Source organism: Cricetulus griseus (assembly GCF_003668045.3).
Source record: "Cricetulus griseus strain 17A/GY chromosome 1 unlocalized genomic scaffold, alternate assembly CriGri-PICRH-1.0 chr1_0, whole genome shotgun sequence".
NCBI lineage: Eukaryota > Metazoa > Chordata > Mammalia > Rodentia > Cricetidae > Cricetulus > Cricetulus griseus.
This window is the reverse complement of record NW_023276806.1, coordinates 232,375,624-232,395,051: the sequence shown is the minus strand read 5'-3', so window position 1 is coordinate 232,395,051 and position 19,428 is coordinate 232,375,624. Positions and strand designations below refer to the sequence as shown.

Here is a 19,428-nt window from a genome sequence, read left to right as displayed (position 1 = left end):
TCAGTCTGCCCCAGAGAGGCAGTTTAAAAAACAAACGTTTGCTTTTATTGTATGCACAAGAGTGTTTCACCCACAAGTCTGCACCGGGCTCACGCGCCGCCTGTGGACGCCAGAATCAGATCCTCGGGAACTGGAGTCACCAATGGCTGCGCCACCAATTAGGTATTCGGGCCAAACCTAGTTCTTCTGCAAGAGCGGCCAGTGCTGCACACTCTTGCTCCTCATCGTTCGCCTGGAGGTGGCCTGAAGCAGTCAAGAGAGCTTGCCTGGCATGCTCTCCACCGCCCAGATCCAGCCCCCACTCCCACCCGGAGACTGCTGGCAAGCGATCGTGGTCTCTACTGGGAAGCCCATCCGTTCCATAAATCAACATTTTATTGGATATCTACCACACGCTAGCACTACGTTAGGATCGGAGACAAACAAAGGAAAAGCAGAGGGCAGGGGAAGAGATGTAAACAACCCCCCCGCCTCCCAAAAAGAAAAAGAACACACACACCCAAACCACCTCTCGGACCTCATCAGCATGGCGGCTCTAGGCCGAACCCGACCTCCTCATCATGGCGGACCCACCCGCCCTTCCCAAGATGGCGTCCGCGCCCGACCTTCCCATCATGGCGCACGGCCCCGCCCGCTCCGCCGCGGCTGCCGGCGGGAGCAGTTCCGGGTGCGGTGCGCGCCGAGGGCGGGCGAGGGGGCGGCGTTCTGGCCATGGCCGGCCTGTCGGACCTGGAGCTGCGGCGGGAGCTGCAGGCCCTGGGCTTCCAGCCAGGCCCCATCACCGACACCACGCGGAGCGTCTACCGCAACAAGCTGCGCCGCCTGCGGGGCGAGGCCCGGCTGCGCGACGAGGAGCGGCGGCGGGAGGAGGAGCGGCCTCGGGGCCCGAGCGGCTGCGGAGGAGGCGCCGCTGCGCGCGCGGCCCGCCGCGTCCTTCCTGCGGGCGGAGCCCGGGCTGCCGCCACCGGCCTCGGGCACCGCCGGGCCTCTCGGCGACTTCGGGGCCTCGGCCTCTCCCTGGGCCGGAAGCCGCGGCCTCGCCTACCCCGCCCGGCCGGCCGCTGCGGCGCCGCGCCTCGGTCCGCGGCAGCTCCGAGGAGGACGAGGATGCGCGGCCGCCCGACAGGGCCGCCCTGGGCCCGGCCCGCCACTGCTGGCCCCGGCCCGGCCCCGGCCTCGGCGCGGCTGCCTAACGCGCTCCTCGGGCGCCGCCGCGCGCCCCGGCCTGAAGGCCACGCGGACGGGCTCTGCGAGCGCGGGGCGCGCCCGACCCGAGGCGGGCCGGCGGCTGGAGCGCTGCCTGTCCCGGCTCCTGCTCTGGGCCAGCCTGGGGCTGCTGCTCGTCTTCCTGGGCATCCTCTGGGTGAAGATGGGCAAGCCCTCGGCGCCGCAGGAGGCGGAGGACAACAGTACGTCCCGGGCCGGCGCGGGGGGTCCCGGGCACGGGGTGTGGCGAGGCCTCTCCCCCGCAGACCCGCGCTTCCCCTCCCTGCCGGTGCCCCCCTCAGCCACTGTGGGGGGAGAGCTACACGCCCACTCTGGACAGTCAGGCCCACCACCCCCCGACAGCCCTTGGCCTAGCCCGGTTGTGGGCACAGCTCTGTTGTACCAAAAGGACTCCAGCCTGCCTGTGGTGCAAGTGTGGGAGAAGTTTTGGAGCCTAAGCTGGTACTAAATGGGAGCTCGAGGCTGCTTGCCACACCCCCGGGCTGTGGGCCCACACTCAGTCGTGTGACTCTGCGCCCCTCCAGGGGTGTGGGAAACAGTGTCTCCTGAATAGCCCAGGGTCGGTGTTTCCCGAAAGGGATTTTACCTGTTACTCTTGGCTCTAACAGAAAGAGAAAAAAGCACTCCATTTTCATGATAGCTGCCTTCTGCTCTAAGGGTTATATTTAGGGTCTCACATAACCTTAGACAAGCTTGTTACCACTGAGCCACATTCGCTAGCTGACTTTTGAAAACTGATCTTGAAGCAGGGTCTTGAACTCTGGTTCAGGATGGCTTCGAACCTATGACTTTGCCTTAGCTTCCTCGATCTGGAATTAAAGACCTGAGTCACCAGGCCCAGATCATTTTGTTGCGCATTGAGGTATAAATGACAACGTCAGCTCCCCCGTTGCTGACGCTCTTTGCAAAGCTTGAAGGTGGTTAATACTGCTGCTCAGCCTTGAGTCAAGGTGACTTCTTCCCATGCCTAGAAGGAATAGCTGACTCAGAGTCTTGGGAGTTTGTGACAAACGATGCTTGGGTGTGTACATGTCTGATGAACACTCTGATGCCCACTGGAGCAGTTTTCTAACCCGCTAGGGATTAGCCAAGCTGGATGCCGCTGATGTGTCCTGGGCTGTGACGCCTCGGGATACCACATGACGGTGTGTTGCTGCTTGCTGCTTAAGATGGTTTAACCCAGGCTTTGGGAATACATAGCCAGGATTTCCCAGCGCCCCCTCCCATAATAGTATTAATTCTTACTTGACATACCGCCACCTACAGCTCGGTAAGGGCGTTGGACTCTCTGGAACCAGTTACAGATGGTTGTGAGCAGCACGTGGGTGCTGGGAATCGAACCCAGGTCCTCTGCAGGAGCAGCCGCTGCCCCAGTGCACCAAGCCACCTCTCCAGCCCCTTGTGTTTTCTGAGACAACATCCTCTCTGTAGGCCAGACTGACCTCAAGTTTTGGACAGCTACCCCCTTATCCTCCTGAGTGCTGGGATCACAGCTATGTATACTCCCTTTAGGAAGTCCCATGGCTCCCATTTCACAGGTGCAGAACAGGTGTCCAGAGAGGTTAAATCACCCAAGAACCAGTGACACTGTTTGCAGCTGAAAAGAGCCCCAGCTATCAATGTCCTGATCCGGTGTGGGGAAGCCCTTGGGTCTTGCCAGTGTGAGCACGTGTCAGTGTGAACTGGCATCCTCCCATCTGTATCTTCCTGACAGCCAAGTTTAACGTCCCCTGGATTGTGAGAGGTCTCTGTTGTCTTTTCCTCAACCCCACTTCTAATTTCTGTCTTTCTTCTCTTGGTCTCAGTGAAATTGTTGCCGGTGGACTGTGAGAGAAAAACAGATGAGGTAAGTTTTCTCTGCCATTTTTACTCTTCCTGAGGGCTCAAGCCTCCACTTGAGGAAATCTTTCCCAGGTCCTAGCAGGACCGTTTTCAGGGAGAGCGTTGCAGAATGCACCAGAAGCACATCCTGTTCTGTGACGTTTGTGTCAAACTTAATTCTGGAGGACTGAGCCCCTGAGATCCAGCCCTGGGCTTCTCACAGATGCTCTCCCCTCGGTGGGAGCATGCAAGGCCTTTGATCTTCTGCCTGAATCAGTCCAGGGAGATAGGGTTTGGGTGCACCTCTCCAGCCTGCTGGTGTTGGACGTCGGGCTGCCAGGTCTAACACTGAGATGCCACTCAGTCTAGCCTGTTCTCTGGTGTACATCTGTCTTTCTGACAGTGTTCTGATTCCTGATTTGACACATCTAGAGGCCAGTTGAGGGGGAATTGGCCCTCTTAGCCGATGTTTCGATTTGTTTTATGAAGCCCTCACATTCCCCACAAATAATGTTTGGGGAAGGTGAGTGGCCCTTGGCCTATGAATCATGGGAGCAGCATTAATGCGCAGCCAGGAAGCCGGTTCTGGTGAAAGTCTGAGGAAGATATGAGGCAGTAAATTTTCAGGTCATAAATCCTACCAGGAGGAGTCATGTGCTGCCAAAGGGCATGACTTAGTGTTCTAATTATTAAGTGTGGATGCCAGGCCTCTGCAGCCCAGGGGCTAGCAAAGAAATGACACCCCTGCAGGGCAGCCTGATGCAGATATCCCGGTTTTATTTCCTGGCTGCTGTTGTGTCCTGGTTGTGGGTGGTTTATGACACTCCTTTATTGCTGTCATCCACCAAGCATTTTTGCTTCTCAGTCATTCTGCAAAGCCAGGCTCATAATAAGTTTAATCTGCTTTCCATCATAAAGCTGGGCTGATGATTACACAGGGCTCTCCAGAAACATGCAGTCAGAGACTGGAACAAACACAAAAACAAGAAAACTAGAACTTTCCATGGGACCCTCTGCTCTTCTGTTTGCCATTCAGTTAGATGAAGCTCTTCGTTCTTGTTCTTCACGACCTACAGAGATGGTAGACCGCAGATGAAGGGCACCTTTGCTCCAGCCCTCCAGTGAGCCAAGTATATGCGTGTCCCTCTGGTGCAGTCTCTGCTGGTCTGTGCAGAGCTGCTCCCCTCAGCTGCCTGGAGCTCTGGCCTTTGGGCTCTAGACACTGTGGATTTGTAACCAACCCCACAGAGGGTCTGGGTCATGGCTGCTTTGGGCACCCTTGGCCTTCGTAGCAGGTGGATCCAGGAGCAGGCAGGCAAGGACATAGTTTTTGTCCCCAGTGAGGTTCTTGCTGGGTTTCCTTTGGGTGGCCTGCTTCACCCCAAATCCAGACAAGTGTTTAAGTGTCAGATGAGTGTTGCTAGTATGGTGGCAGCAGAGGCTTCTGACACTGTTTTCTTTGTACCTCGGCTGTGGGAATGTAGGGACAGGCTGTGGTGGCTGTGCTGTCCTAATCAGGCCACCTCTGTCCACTGCCTGCCGTGTGGTACTGTCACCGTGCAGGTGGTTTGTCTGTGGGCTCACGCTGAGTCCGCACTGCAGCCCCCACGCAGGCAGGCAAAGCCGTCTATTTCCCGCAGCCGCTGACATTCCGCGCTGTCCCCCACTGTCTGCAGTTGTGGCGCCATTCCTTCTTCCTTCTCAAGAAGTCCGGCTAGAGCCAAGGGCCGCCGTCCCTTTGTTACTGATCTGTCTTTATGCCCCAGGACCAGTCACTCACCACCTCCCCCTGCCAGCCCTCTGCAAGTCCATTTCTCGGGTGGAAAACTAGGAGGTGGGGGCCGGGCATGTGGCTCAGTTGGTGGAGTGATTGCCTGACATAGTTGAGCCCCGGAGTTCATCTCCAGCACTACTTACATAAAGCATGTCTGGAATCCTGGCACTCAACAGGCCAGGACAGGAGGAGCAGAGTCAAAGGTCATCCTTAGCTACATAACCAGTTCATGGCCAGCCTGGTCTGCATGAGACTGGGTCTCAAAATACAAAGCAAGCCCCTAAAACATAGAGGCGTTCCTGGCTGTCGGGATGGGCGTGGCGGTGTGGCTACAGCACAGACAGACCCATGACTGTTCCCTGCCTTTCAGTTCTGCCAGGCCAAGCAGAAGGCAGCCTTGCTGGAGCTGTTGCATGAGCTGTACAACTTCCTGGCCATCCAAGCAGGTGAGTAGCCGCCCTGCAGTGCCCCAGGTCAGTCTGGCCAAGACAGCCCATCACTGCCAAGCCTGTTTCCCACCCAGCACCCAGACTCATCTTTTCAAGCCTGGTGGGCGTGCAGTACAGGCCTGGATCTCCCTTTTCCTTCAGGGTTCCAAGGCCACAAACACCTGGGCCTCATGGTTTGAGGCCTTGTGTTGGTTGGAAGGGACCAGGCCTTGGAAGTGCCCTGGACCCAAGCCACTGGTCCCAGGTGTCACCCTTGTTTGCAGGAAGGCCCCACGTGGTTTGGGCGTCCTGAGGTAGAGATGCTCTGCTCCATGTCGGTTCTGAGTACTCATCCTCCGTCCCGCCTTCCAGGTTTGATCCTGGCTTTTGCCATCAAGGGCCTTGGCCCCTGCTGCCTTCAAGGCAAGGTCTGCAGTCTCACTGAGGTCGCTGGGAAATAGGAAGTGCATCCTTTCCTTTATCCTATTAGAGACGAACTGTGGCCTGGTCTTGTCCTGGCCCTGGTAGGGTGTGAAGTGGCTGCTTGTGGTCTCATGGGACAATGGGCCACACACTACAGGAAGCATAGTGGCAGCCAGAGCTGTCAGGATCACACTGTGCCAGCACAGGTCAGCCTAGGTGTGTGCACGCAGGGAGGGGCAGGCAAGGACACCAAAAACGACTGTCAGTAACAGTCAGGAGAGGAGGGAATAATGCTAAAAAGTATGGGTACCAGGCCGCAGGAGCCTGGTCCAGCAGACTAGGGAGGGGCCTTCCGAGCGAGAGCCTGCGTGCTGCTGAGAAGGCATCAAATGCCCAGCAGCTGGATGATGCTGTGTCTGAAGCAAAGTCATCTTTCAGCCTCAGTGACAAAGCCCTGAGATGGAAAGGGGACAGAAGAAACCAATCAGGAAGCCATTGAGGCGTCCAGCCAGGGCAGGGCTAGTCCAGGTGTGGGAGGCGGATCAGAGTGGCGCCTTGGCCTCAGAGAACAGGGCCGGCTCAGAGCAGCGTTGACGCAGGAGGATTTGGTTGTGTTGGGGACAGTCTCTGCCCAGGACGCACACATACATACAGCCTGGCCAGGTGAGCTTCGGGGTGAGGCTGTACATGAGTGTCAGGTACCTTGTGTGCGTCTCATCCTGTGCGGTCCCTACAGAACCTGGCAGGAAACCCTGTGAAGGAGGGCCAACCACTGTTGCAGGCTTAGATCTGCTGGGGGGGTTTCAAGAGGTGGTCTTTAGCCCGGGTCTCGAAGGCTGGCATGACAAGGTGGGGCCAGCTCCTAGGGTGCTTAGAGGAGCTGCCTTGGCCGTCAGCTGATGCCCCACAGATGTCTCATCTTCCCTGGGTGCCTTGTGGATATCACTCCCCAGGATCTCTCTAACAATGGCCTTGGCTTCCAGGTTCCAGCATGTGTCCAGATCAGAGTGTCTGGTGGCCAGCCTCCTGCCTTTCTTTCTTCCCAGGCTGTGTATATTTATAGTGCCATTCTGGTACCTTCCGCAGCTCTGTCTGATCCTTCTAGGGATCAGCCGCAAACAGACTTTGGCATTGGGCAGCTTTTCAGTCATTTAATGCAAATCGCTGCCCTGCTTTGCGGGTCAGGTTTTAATGATCTGGAATCGATCCAAGCTAAGTGGCTTTTGATCTTGCTGCAGAGTGAAGATGCCCCACAGAAGCTGGGCCGCCGGGCCACACGCTCCTGATTAGAGCTGATGGCTGGATTCTCACTGTATTTTTAGGCCATTTCAGAGGGATTTTTTTTCCCTCTTCTCCGTGTTTGAATGTTTTTTCCCCTCCTAGGTAATTTTGAGTGTGGCAATCCAGAGAAGCTAAAAAGCAAATGCATTCCTGTCCTGGAGGCTCAGGAGTACATCGCTGTGAGTGGACTGCAGGCTGCCCCTCCCTGCAAGGCTGCAGCTTGCTATTGCACTGTGGAGCCCTGCACTTCTGTTTTCCTTCCTTTTTTGTTTTGCATTTGCTTTGTGGCTTTTGGTTTCCTTTCTCTTAAATTTAGTGGAGGGGACTGTGCCCCAGGGCTGGCCCTGCTGAGTATTGGCAGGCAATCTGGTCCGATCAGCTAAATGGCCACGGCAGGCTGCCCTTTCTTTAGAGGACCTCAGGCTGCCCCTTCTTCAGAGGCCCTCAAAGGGTCAGTCCTCAGACCTGCCCCTTCTCTGTTCCCTCTCCCGCTCCCCCAAGCAGTGGGAGGCACATCTCTTGTCCCTTGTGACTCCTGTTGGACCCTCAGCTTCCATTTGCCTTTCTTGGTGCCTCTCCATGGGAGGGTTATGGAGCTTCGGGGTTTGCAGGGTCTGGAGGGCTGTGTAGTTCAGTTTCATTTCGTAGATGAGCAAAGGGAGGTCTGGTGAGGGCTGGGGAGTTTCCGAGGCTGCACGGCTGGGACTGGTCTTCACCCCACTCCAACCCTGGCGCTGTTTCGTGTCCCCCCTCCAGTGGTGCCAGCTGTGCCTGCTCGCTGGCTGCTCCCTTCAGCCTTTGCTTGATGCCTTCCTTGTGTTGTTCTCTTGATGTGCTTTGTGTCGTCCTCTTAGCTTTCCTCATGCAGCTTGCCCTCCCTGCCTGTTTGCTGTGCATGGGGCATGTGGGAGGACACAGGAGAGGGCTTCGGCAGTCAGCCTCAGAGTAATGTCCTGGCTGAAGCAGCTGAGGCAGAGCTAACCCCATCTTCCACCCCGCAGAACGTGACCAGCAGCCCCTCGGCAAGGTTTGAGGCCGCGCTCACCTGGATACTGAGCAGCAATAAGGATGTGGGCATCTGGTGAGTGCAGGCAGTTGTCACAAGAGGCTGAACTGCCAACTGCCACAGTTCTTTCCCTAGCACTGACTTCCTCACTTACCCAAGGCCTGGAGCCAGACAGCAGAGGGCAGGCACGGCCAGGCTGCAGACTAGAGAACAGCACTGTCCGGTCCAGGTGATGGGGGTGTGAGCCTGCTGTTCCTGCCAGTCCTCCCTCAAGTAGGTGCTGCCTGCTAACTCACTGGAGAAGATTTTCTGTGCATTGGTCTCACCCGGTATGGAGATACCTTGGGAAGTGCTGGGTTCTGTTCTGACCAGGCGGTTTCCCTGCGTTTTCTTTGCTGGCAAGCACTGTTAGCAGAGATGGCAGCCTTCTTCGGGGAGAGTGGTGGGAAAGGAGTCCCCAGTTTGTGCCATGCAGATACCCTGTCCTGCCAAGGAGCGGGACCACACAGTCCCTTCCATAGCTCCTTGTTGGAGCCTCTGTTCCGGTTCCAGCTCCTGGTATTAACACACACTCTAGGGTTTTGTTCTCTTCTTCTCTAATCCACCCAAATTGCTAATTCCATCACAGTGCATCCAGCGCAGCCCCTTGGGCGGCTAGGCCTAAAGCTCGGTAACTGGATGCGTGGCACAATTAAGATCCATGGCTTAAAAGCAGCTGCCCTGAGCGGCTGAACGATTTTCCTGCATTGAGAAAAGCAGAGGAGAATACGGATTTTCCCCTCTGCAGCGCTCACTGGAGCTGCCAACACAGAAGAATGATGACACTTGCCTTTTCCTGCCGGGAAAGGCAGCTCAGACAGCCAGTGTTGAAAATGGGGCACGAGGAATGGAGCTCACATGGCAGTCATTCCAGAGCGAGGGCAGTGTGCGCATCAGCATCCTGCAGGTCCTCACATTGCCTCACCAGCCGCTTGGCTGGAGGCATGGTGCCAGGGATCTGGTCACTGGTGGCCTGCTGGGTCCCAGTCGCCATGGGCCTCCTGGTGCCCTGATCTTTACACTTAAACAGTGTTTGCGCCTGCCCCTTGCGGAAGAAAAGTGCCGCCCCCAGGTTCTGTCTCAGTCTCAGTTGTTGCCTGGCGCACGCTCGCTCGCAAAACCAGGGGTTCCGTAAACATTTCCATTTCTCTGTGCTGGGAGGTGGGAATCCAATCTACAGCTTAATCTTGTGCATGCTGAGAGAGGCTGTCAAAGACCAGGCAGAGGGGGACGCCACTTCAGCTCAGCGGCGGGGGTTCCAGCTTGCTGCCATCTTTAAAGCTTCACTCTTTCTAAGTAGCCAGTGTGGGAGATTGCAGGAAGGAGCACAGCGAGGCTAAGCCAGCCGGCTACTCTGAGCAAGTGGAGACCTCCGGGCCCCTCCCTTCCAGGCCTTCGCTTCCAGCCTGAAGTGGGGCTTAGACCCCAGCCTGTTTTTACAGCCCCATATCCTGTTTCAGGTTGAAAGGGGAAGACCCATCTGAGCTGGTGACAACAGTGGACCAAGTGGTCTGCCTGGAGTCTGCCCGGCCCCGAATGGGCGTAGGCTGCCGCCTGAGCCGGGCCCTGCTCACCGCTGTCACCCACGTGCTCATCTTCTTCTGGTGTAAGTCCTCCCTGCCTGGTGTGCTCTCCTGGCCCTTCCCATCCTGCCACTTGCCAGTGGCTGCCCGGGCATGAGGAATGAGTCAGGCACCAAAGGGGTCATTTCTCCTCATGGACCTGGGGCTGACCAACAACAACAACAGGAGATGAACAGGACGGCTTCCACCCTCTGCTGCCTTTAGCCTTGCAGACCCGTGGCTGGAGCTGTAGTATTACTAGAAACGTCCTTGGCGTAGGGCAGAGGGCTGCCAGCCTCCCTGAGAGGAGTGAGCCCTGTAGGAGTCAGCCCCTGCTGCTCCCAGTGGCCCGCCAGGCTCCCAGTGCTCAGGCCAGCTCCACGCAGGAGGTGACGTGGGTGGGACCTTGGCCTAATTTTACTCCAGAAAACTGCAAACCTCTGCAGAGATGGGTAAAAGAGAGGACGCACTCTGCAGGAGGATAGGAGAGCCTGGCTGTCTCCTTCCAGCAGTACCCTGAGGTGTCTCTAAGAGGAAAAGGCAGGGACATGGAGATGGCAGCCTTCAGGATAGGCTGCCTCGGGCAGTGCCTCCCCCATGCCAAGCTGCTGGGCTGTTACAGCTACAGCATCTCAGAATACAGGCTTGGCACGTAGACTTGTGTACAGCACAGGCTCCAGCCCGTGAGGGAGGCGATGAGGTCAGTTTGAGATGGGCTGAGGTCTGGGTACCTGGGGCACCTCAGGTGACAGCAGCTGGAGGAAGGTCATCATTTTGTAGCCTCTCCTTGCACAGCAGGTGACGGTCTTCTGTTGTGTTCCAGGCCTGGCTTTCCTGTGGGGCCTCCTGATCCTCCTGAAGTACAGATGGCGAAAGCTAGAAGAAGAAGAGCAGGCCATGTACGAGATGGTGAAGAAGATTATAGGTGCGTGTCCCTGGTGGAGGGGGACCCAAGCCTGCCGGGCTCTGCTGACTGCTTCTCTCTCCCACAGACGTGGTCCAGGACCACTATGTGGACTGGGAGCAGGACATGGAGCGCTACCCATATGTGGGCATCCTTCACGTGCGAGACACCCTCATCCCCCCACAGAGCCGGTGAGTCCTGCAGGGGGCGCGGGGTGACCCACTGCCATGTGTGGGAGGGAGCCCAGAACATAACATCAGCAGACCATGGGTAGCATTTTGCCTTAGTGGCAGAAGAGCTGGACAGGAGGACTAGGGGCATGAGCCACTACTCAGTAGAGTGTGCCAGTTCAGTCACTAGCTGCCGTGCTGAGGCTGAATTCTAGTCAGTCCCCTTGGTGGTTTCAGCTACAGGGGGTCTCATGTTTCTGTGAGTCCCACCCAGTGAATGCTGTCAGCAGTACTCGTGTTTGCAAGGTGGTAGCCAGTAGCAGCCACAACAGTGTCTGCCTCGTCACAGCTGACAGGAGAAGTGGACTTCTGGGCACTATTCCAAGCAAGAAAAAACCTCCCAGTAGCCTTTAGGGAGGCACACTCCTCTTGGGGTTCCATGGGCCAACATCAGTTCGTCACTGGTAAGGAGACAGGGAGCTTTCCAGGCTCTGTGACCTTGACCCTGCAGTTGTACCTCGTGGGGTGGATGGGGCACCCAGCAGCGTTCCCCCTGGTGTCAGCACAGACTGCAGCCCCTCAAAGCAGATTAGGCTGTTCTCTCGCTGACTGTCACCTGCCATGTGGTGTGCAGAGGTTACACTTCCCCTGTGCTTGTGTGGCCTCGGCAGGCACACACTCACTCTCCTGGTTCTCACTGAGGAGACCTGAGAAGAGTGGGGGGGGGAGCCGGGCCTCGGGAATTTCACTTTGTAGCCCAGGCAGGCCTTGAACTGCTAATCTTTGTGGGGCAGCTTCCTGAGTGCAGGGTTACCAGCAGCCACTGTGCCCTGCTTGTGAGTCATTTTAAGCTGCTGCTGCTGGCTTTAGTGGCAGCACACTTTTCTGGTGAACAAAAGTCCTGGCTGCTCTCCAAACAGCACGCAGAATGCAGCTGCTGGGTTCATCTCCCCACAGGCTACAGGCAGGGAGCCCTCCACAGGGGGCCACTGCCACTCCAAAAGGTCAGTCTGTGCATCCTCAGGTGATGCTGGGCTCTCCCATCTCTTGGGAAGCCATTTGCTGCACTCTGACTCTTGCCTAATTCCTGGCCCTGCCAGGAGTAGTGTAACCAGCCTGTCTGCCTCGTTTTCACACATTGGGAGTCCACTGCCTTGCGGAGGGCTGCCCTCCATCCGTTTCCCCACATTTGCTGACCCCTTACTCTGCACTATGGAAGACCCCAAGTCCACACCCTGGAGGAACTTTAGAGTAGAAGAAGGAAGCATAGGAAACCATGTTGCACTGGGCGGTGGCAGGCCCTTGGTAAGGGGATAGGTGCTGAGGAGGTGGCCTCAAGTTTGCCACGCTAGATCCAGGCTAATGAGCACTGGAGAGTAGCTGTGAGAACACAGTAGCTGACCTGGCACTCTCACTACAGCCATGTCACCCAGACATCACAGGCTTGCTCGGTGCATAGCTGACCATAGGGGTCTGAGCGCTGCCCAGGGAGGCTCACCCACCCTGGTAGCTTCTGACCCATGTCATTAGCAGCCTGTCAGCCAGGATAAGGGCATGCCTGGGGGATGGGTGGGAGCTGGCAGGGAGGGACTGATGAGAATGCCCGACTGGCCAGTCCCTCCCTGTGGATGAGGCCCTGCGTCCTGCGCCCTCAGGGACCTGGCATGAAGGTTGGCATCTTCATCCTTCAAGCTTTTCCTTTTGAGCAGAGGTGGTCTGATTCCCATGGAGAAAGTCCCCATCCTGTCTCCTGACTCACCTCTATTGTCCTCATCCTGGAGACCCCCCCTCCCACATGCTCAGACCTGCACAGATAGGCTCTTTCCCCACACAGTAGGGGGGTGTGCTGAAGGGAAAATGAGGGTTCCAATGGGAAGATAACGGTGCGCACGCACACCCTGCCCTGGAACCTTTTTGTTGGTAAGGGGGACCCACAGAGCAGGGAGTGGCCCCTGGCTCTGACTCCCAAAGACAGGGGTCTCCTTGTTCAAAGGCCTCACTTAGTGTTGAGAATTTGGACTGCTCTGATTAGCCAGCATGTGTACCTATCAGATGCAGCCCCACAGAGCAGGGTTGCTCCTTCCAGGCTTGGTAAGCTGGGCACAGTCCCCACATGGAACTGAGTGCCACCACCGCCAGCCCCTTTAGCTCCCTCCTGCTAAGGCTTGTGGAGTCCCTAGTGCACCACTCTGCCCTCTGTAGTTGGGTAAGTGTGGCAGAGCTTAGCAGCGCCCCTCCCTCTGAGGGAAAGGTAGCCACGTGCCAGCCTGACCCCTGCTGGACTCCACCTTGCCATTGCAGACGGCGTATGAAGCGAGTGTGGGACCGTGCTGTAGAATTCCTGGCTTCCAGTGAATCCCGGATCCAGACTGAATCCCACCGTGTGGCGGGGGAGGACATGCTGGTGTGGAGATGGACAAAGCCTTCTTCCTTCTCTGACTCAGAGCGATAGGACAGGGCCTGTTCCAGCCGGCCTGGCCTGGCCACGCAGCTGGGGCAAGGGCACAGACCTTTGGTGCTCATTCACGCCTGCCTTGATTGCCCTCCTGGTCTCAGTTCTGGGACGTGTGGGCTTCTTAGGGTCGCAGGGAGAGCGGGTGAGGCCCTCCTCTATGCCAGTCTTACTGACAGAAAGGAAGAAGGGCTTGCTCTTCCTAGAGAGAAAAACAGGGGCAGTGGTTGGAACCCTGGAGGCCCTGCACACAGTTAGATAGCAACCAGTGATCTGAAGCCCCTGGCTTGGGTGGTGGGTCGGGAGGTGGGCTGGGCAGCAGGGGCCTGGGGAGCGCTTGGTCCATGTGCCTTTGCAAGTGTTTCCAGGGAGCTTGAGGGTGAGGGGAAAACCCTGTCCTGCTGCTGCAGGAGCCTCTTTGTCCAAAAGGGGAAGATGCTACAGATTAGAACCAGCTGCAGGGGACAGAGTAGAGGTGGACAGGGTCCAGCCACAGCTGCCTGTGCCTCAGTGCTTCTCACAGATGGGAAGTGCAGCCCTGAGCCAGGGTGGAGCCTCAGCTTCCTGCCAGGCTCAACACCTTATTTTTACTGTTACAAGACCTCTTCAGGCTGTGGAGCTGGAACAGGCTGGCACAGGTGGGGTACGGCATTGTGGCTGCACACTGCCCCCTGCAGGCTACATGGAGCAGTGTGGGCCGTTGGCCTGCTGTGCAGTGGAGGGCCTGCTCCAAAAACACCCAGTGGGGGGCCTCATTAGCTGAGAGGGAGGCTCTCCAGCAAGTCATCTAGCGGGCCTCACCCACAGCACAGGAGGGTGGCGGGAGGCCCAGGCCGAGGCCCCGCTGCCTCCAGAAGACACAGATGCCCCTCTCTGACCTGATGCTGTTTCTCAATAAAGCACCATCTCCGTTTAGCAATACTCTGATTTCTCCGTGTCTGGGTGGTCAGTGGGACAGGTTTGAGCCAGCGCCTGTGGCAAGGCCTGTTCTCATGATCAGGGTTCAGCTAGAAGAAGCTTTGTGTTGCGGGTGGAACTGTCAGGAAAATAAAATATTTATTGAATATGAATGTGGTTTTGTCCATAATGCGTCCTTCTTCTCCCCAAAGGAATGGTGAGTAATGAGAGGGCTGGGCTGGGCCAGGCAGTGCTGCCAGCCGCGGCAATGGGCTTCACATGAGCTGCTTAGAGCCACATGCCCGCCTGTCCTGCAGGACACCTTTTGGACTCAACAACCTAGTGGGCGGAGAGCTCCAGTTCCATGTTGACTTGAGTGCTGAGTGCCCTGGAAGGAAGAGCCAACGGAAGCAGTGCTGCCCTTGAAAGAGACCTGCTTCCTACACCTAGGCCCAGGGTTAGCGATGGGCTTGGTGGGCACAGATGGCAAGGGGGCTCCTAGAAGACCATGGACATGCCACAGGCAGTCATCTCTGCTGGGTCCCCAAGCCTAATGGCTCAGAGACTAGGTAGGTAGCCTAGCTATGTCCTGTGGTTACAGCCAGTCTTGGCCCCACCTGGCCCCACCACGAAGGCTGTGTGAGCTTGTTAGACCTTCTGTTGCACAAATCTGGCGGGTGAGCTGTAGAGGGCCCCGCACACCTCAGGAAGAAGCCAGCCTGCTTGGCCTCCTCCTGTCTCTGCAGAAGATGTCCCCCTGGCATGTTTTGTCTGAAGTGGTGAGAAAGATAACCCATAGCTCTACGGCTGGGAAGCTGCCGGAAGAGCAGAAGCTGGAACAACATAAAGGAAACAGGGCCAAGGAGCCTGGCACTCAGCATCCTGCCTCTTAGAGGAAGCAACTCTGCCCAGCCTCCTAGGACAACATGGGGCCATGGAGTTTGTCTGAGGAAGGGCCGGGGGGCATCCCTGTGACAAAACTGACCTGGGAGGGCTTTTTGTTTTGGGGGTGTGGGGGGGTGTTGTTTTGAGACGTCTCTGGTAGCCCGGGCTGACCTTGAACTTCTCATCCTCCCCTTCTACCTTCAAGTGCTGAGATCCTCTGTGCACACTGTGTTTACAGTGCTGGGGGCTGATGGGAGAGCTTTGTGCATGTCAGGCCAGCATTCTACCACCTGAGCTACACAGCCCCTGGTGTTTCTGTAGCTCCGTCCAAAGCCCCAGGCTGCTGACTGACCTAGCTATCCTTAGTGATGAACAGCTCTCCTGGGGACCCGGGCAACACTGAAGATGTGTCAAAAGGATGAGGGAGACTGTACCCGCAGACCTCAGCATGGACATCCACCCGGAGGGAGACTGTACCCACAGTCCTCAGCATGCCAATCCACCCGGAGGGAGACTGTACCCGCAGTCCTCAGCGTGGACATCCACCCGGAGGGAGACTGTACCCGCAGTCCTCAGCGTGGACATCCACCCGGAGGGAGACTGTACCCGCAGTCCTCAGCGTGGACATCCACCCGGAGGGAGACTGTACCCGCAGACCTCAGCGTGGACACCCACCCGGAGGGAGACTGTACCCACAGTCCTCAGCATGCCAATCCACCCGGAGGGAGACTGTACCCGCAGTCCTCAGCATGGACATCCACCCGGAGGGAGACTGTACCCGCAGACCTCAGCGTGGACACCCACCCGGAGGGAGACTGTACCCGCAGTCCTCAGCGTGGACACCCACCCGGAGGGAGACTGTACCCGCAGACCTCAGCGTGGACATCCACCCGGAGGGAGACTATACCCGCAGACCTCAGCGTGGACATCCACCCGGAGGGAGACTGTACCCGCAGTCCTCAGCGTGGACACCCACCCGGAGGGAGACTGTACCCGCAGACCTCAGCGTGGACATCCACCCGGAGGGAGACTGTACCCACAGTCCTCAGCATGGACATCCACCCGGAGGGAGACTGTACCCACAGTCCTCAGCGTGGACATCCACCCGGAGGGAGACTGTACCCACAGTCCTCAGCATGCCAATCCACCCAGGAGCTCTGTGCTGCCTTCCAGAGGCTCTGCTCACCAAGAAGGTAAACACAGCCATTTGTCACTGATTTATCATAAGACTTGGGTAGCAGCTGCTCCCCTTAATTAATGCACCATTGACTTTGAGCTCAAAAAATCCCCACGCTGAGGTCCACGTGTAGACTCAAATCCATTATCCTGTCGGCCTCTTCTAAGCAGAAGGGACAGGAGAGCAGATATGTCACCTGGTTGTCCCAAAGGTTCTCCCTGGGGCACCAGGCAGCTTCTCCCACCATGACCCCCAGGGTATACGAGAGTGCAGAAGCAAATGGCTGAATGGGTGTGGTTTCACTTTGCACCATGTCACCCCAGTGGCTGGTGTTGTCTATACTCAGGTGGGGAGGGCATGGGGCCAGCATCCACAAGACAGCTGTGCCCTGCTGTGCCTGGGGACCTCCTACAGCCTCTCTGTGCACAAGGAGGAAATCTGTCTCTCCCCGACAGCCAACTCCTGCCTGGGGTCTTTGCACTCACTGCTCACCTGCTGTTTCCCCCAGACCTCCGTGGGATTCGCTCCTCTCCTTCAAGCTTGCTGCGTCTCACCTTCCCTGTCTGAGGTTGCACCTTTACCCCCGCCCCCCCCCATGCCGCGCATCTTCTAGGATTTTCTCCTCCTTTTCCTCTGCCCTAGTATCTGGCTCGCTACATGTTTAAAATTATCTTTAATTATGTGCTTCATGTGGGCATATGCTTGTGAATACGGGCCCTGGTGATGGTGAGTTTCACACGCTGGGGGCTGGGAGCCGAACCTGGGTCCTGGGCAGGAGCAGTGTGTGCTCTTAACCGCTGAGCCAGCTCCCCAGCCCCGGGCTTGCTACAAGTTTTCCTTCGTGTCTGACTACCCCTGCAGCAGTCTCAGCTTCTCATGGCCACGTGCATCTTTGATCCTTCCCTGAAGTACACCCAAGTCCTTAGTGCCTGGTACAAGACAGACACTCCATAAATATTCCATCAATAAGCAGAAACCTCTATCCCAGAAGAAGAGCTGGGCACTGAGCCTCTAAGGTCTAAATCTTTCCAGTCTCTGTTCAGACTGACTTGATTTTGTTTTTCTATTTTCCTTTTAACCTGAGGGATTAAGTCCCTTCCTCTTACTTACCGAGATCCTAGTGCTACCCACTGCTGGAATCTCCCCTGCTGGCTGCCTCGCTGGAGGGGTCTCCTTGGGATGACATGACCATCTCCTGTCTTTGGGACCAGGCTGGGTGGTCTGAACTCAGGAGCAGGCGTGTGCACTGCTTTTCAAGGGGTAGGGGCACTGAGCTCACAGTGTGCTTAGGAATCCAAGCATGGGCAGCGGCTCTGTAGATCAGGAGAGCGCTGCCCACTGAGTGCCCCAGGTCAGGCTGCCCCAGGCTGGTCAGATGAGCAAGACCAGTCTCCAGTAAGGAGAGAGGAGCTGAAGGAGCAGAATGACAGGCAGACTCTGAGGAGCAAGGCCAGGAGATGCATCGCTAGTGATGGCTTCTGAGCTGCTTCTGTCTCATAAGGAGACAGGGGAAAGTACAGTAATTTTCTTCAATGAAAACAGGCAACAGAATTCCCTTTGCCTCGTTCCCCTGGCAATTAAGCCCTTCTCTGCAAATGAAACGATTTAGTTTTCATGGGGACTAATTTAAGCACACTGGAAGGACCGCTGAACTTTTTGATTGCAAATACTAGTGTGTGCAAACAGAATTGGCATTGGAGCCAGCCTGTGGAGGGAACCCCACCCGCCTAGGAGCCAATAGCCTTGGCAAAGATCCTGCTCCTCTGAGCCCCTCTGTGGGGTGATCTTCAGCCCTTTGTGAACCCCATCTCCTCATCCTGAATGTAGGAGGCCAGGCCAGCTCACACGGCAATCTTGGAAGCCTATGACACTCAGCAGTGGTGGCCACTGAAGACCTCACACTCCTACGTTTCTGAGATGGAGTCTCTTCTCTGCCTTGAACCTGGGCCCTGAGCTGTCACATTGCTGCTTTGATCAGGGTACATGGCCAGAAGAACACTGGCTGGTCCCCATCTAAGGCCCCAAGAGGCCTTGTCTCATTAGTATTCTTCCTCGTAAGTCTGAGCCTGAGCCCTATAGAAAGAGCATCCTTTACATTCTAGGAGAGAGCAGAGGGCAGAGATACCACACCAGTCCCAGCGATCCCAGTTGACACACAGTTGTGTGCCAGTCCCCTTCTGTGTGAACAGGTGAATCAGCCTGGAAGGCTGGGCCCAGAACTGGAGTCACCTGGGGATGAAGGGGTTCCTCTTTAAGCCTCTCAGGGCCTGTAATCATTGTTACAGCTTCTCAATTTGAAGCAATTGAAGACTGCTGGTTATGTAGCTAGGCTACTGAAGCTCATACCTAAACAAGCACAAATCCCAGAGTCCCATCTCAGCGCCACATGAAGCAGGGATGCCTGGTGTTGCACACCTGTCGTCACTACATTTGGGAGGTCGAGAGACGATCAGAAGTTCGAGGTCATCCTTGACGAGTGACTTTGAAGTTGTTGCCTCAAAAAAAGAAGAGTTGACCTCGTAAGATGTTGCTAACCTGCTTTCCCAGCAGATGTAAGCCGCGACCACCCGTTCTCCTAACGTCCCATGACAGACGAAGCATGGCTCCACCAAGGCTCACTCTGGGGAGCTATGACCATGCGTCATGTTGACAGGGGGTGGACTCGGGATGGCTAGTTTTGATTGTCCATCTGACTACATCTGGAATTAACTAAAAACCCCCAAATGGACACACCTGCGAGGTATTTTTTGCTTAATTTGAAATGAGAAGATCCATTTCTTTTGGGGGTGTAGGGGGTCTAGACAGGGTTCTCTGTGTCACTCTGGCTCTCCTGGCACTCCCTCTGTAGACAGGCAGAGATCTGCTCACCGCCACTGGGCAAAAAAAATCCACTTCTAATCCGGGGTCTTTGAATCAGGTAGACACGCCTCTAATCTGGGCCACGCCCTCTGCTGGAAGCCTAGATAAGGACATGAACTAAGGGTGCCTTTTCTCTTTTCTCAGTAGCTCTCCCTGGGCAGCATGTCCACTCCTCCACTGTCATTAGCGAGACTTCTTTGGGATTCCGGCATCTACTGGAGACCAGCTGAGACATCCAGTCTCCTGGACTGAGCAACTACTGAATGCTTGCCCTTCCACTCATGGGCAGCCATTGTTGGGTTAGCTGGACCAGGGCCTGTGAGTCACTCTAATACATACCCTGTATAGAGATTCATCCTTTAAGTTCCGCTACTCTAGAGAACCCTGACTAATACAAGAACCCCTATAGAGCATAAGTGAGGGGTTCCTGATGGGTGTGCCTGCTCGCTCCTCCCCCAAGAGGCTGTGCCTCGAAAGCCCCCCATAGCTGGAGCCCCTCCCCTAGTCTCCCTTGGCCTGTATA

The 19,428-nt window shown here is 56.5% G+C and overlaps 2 protein-coding genes across 2 annotated transcripts; both read left to right on the top strand.

Moving 5' to 3' along the window:
* The first annotated feature begins 711 nt into the window (after positions 1–711).
* Lemd2 (LEM domain nuclear envelope protein 2) lies at positions 712–14,157 on the top strand. The gene is given in 12 exon segments (XM_027388998.2): positions 712–893; positions 895–1,047; positions 1,049–1,167; positions 1,170–1,409; positions 3,033–3,073; positions 5,193–5,268; positions 7,057–7,133; positions 7,956–8,035; positions 9,460–9,605; positions 10,385–10,486; positions 10,554–10,656; positions 12,937–14,157. Coding segments are annotated over 12 exon segments (1,470 nt in total). The 3' UTR covers positions 13,088–14,157.
* Positions 14,158–15,024: 867 nt separating this feature from the next.
* On the top strand, positions 15,025–18,979 carry LOC118239606. The gene is made up of 2 exons (XM_035452060.1): positions 15,025–16,062; positions 18,332–18,979. The coding sequence occupies exons 1-2, from the start codon at positions 15,275–15,277 to the stop codon at positions 18,342–18,344; spliced, it is 801 nt and encodes a 266-aa protein (XP_035307951.1). The 5' UTR covers positions 15,025–15,274; the 3' UTR covers positions 18,345–18,979.
* Positions 18,980–19,428: the final 449 nt, after the last annotated feature.

Coding starts and splice junctions, on each gene's coding strand:
- LOC118239606 (XM_035452060.1), top strand. CDS start 15,275: ATGTGTCAAAAGGATGAGGGAGACTGTACCCGCAGACCTCAGCATGGA.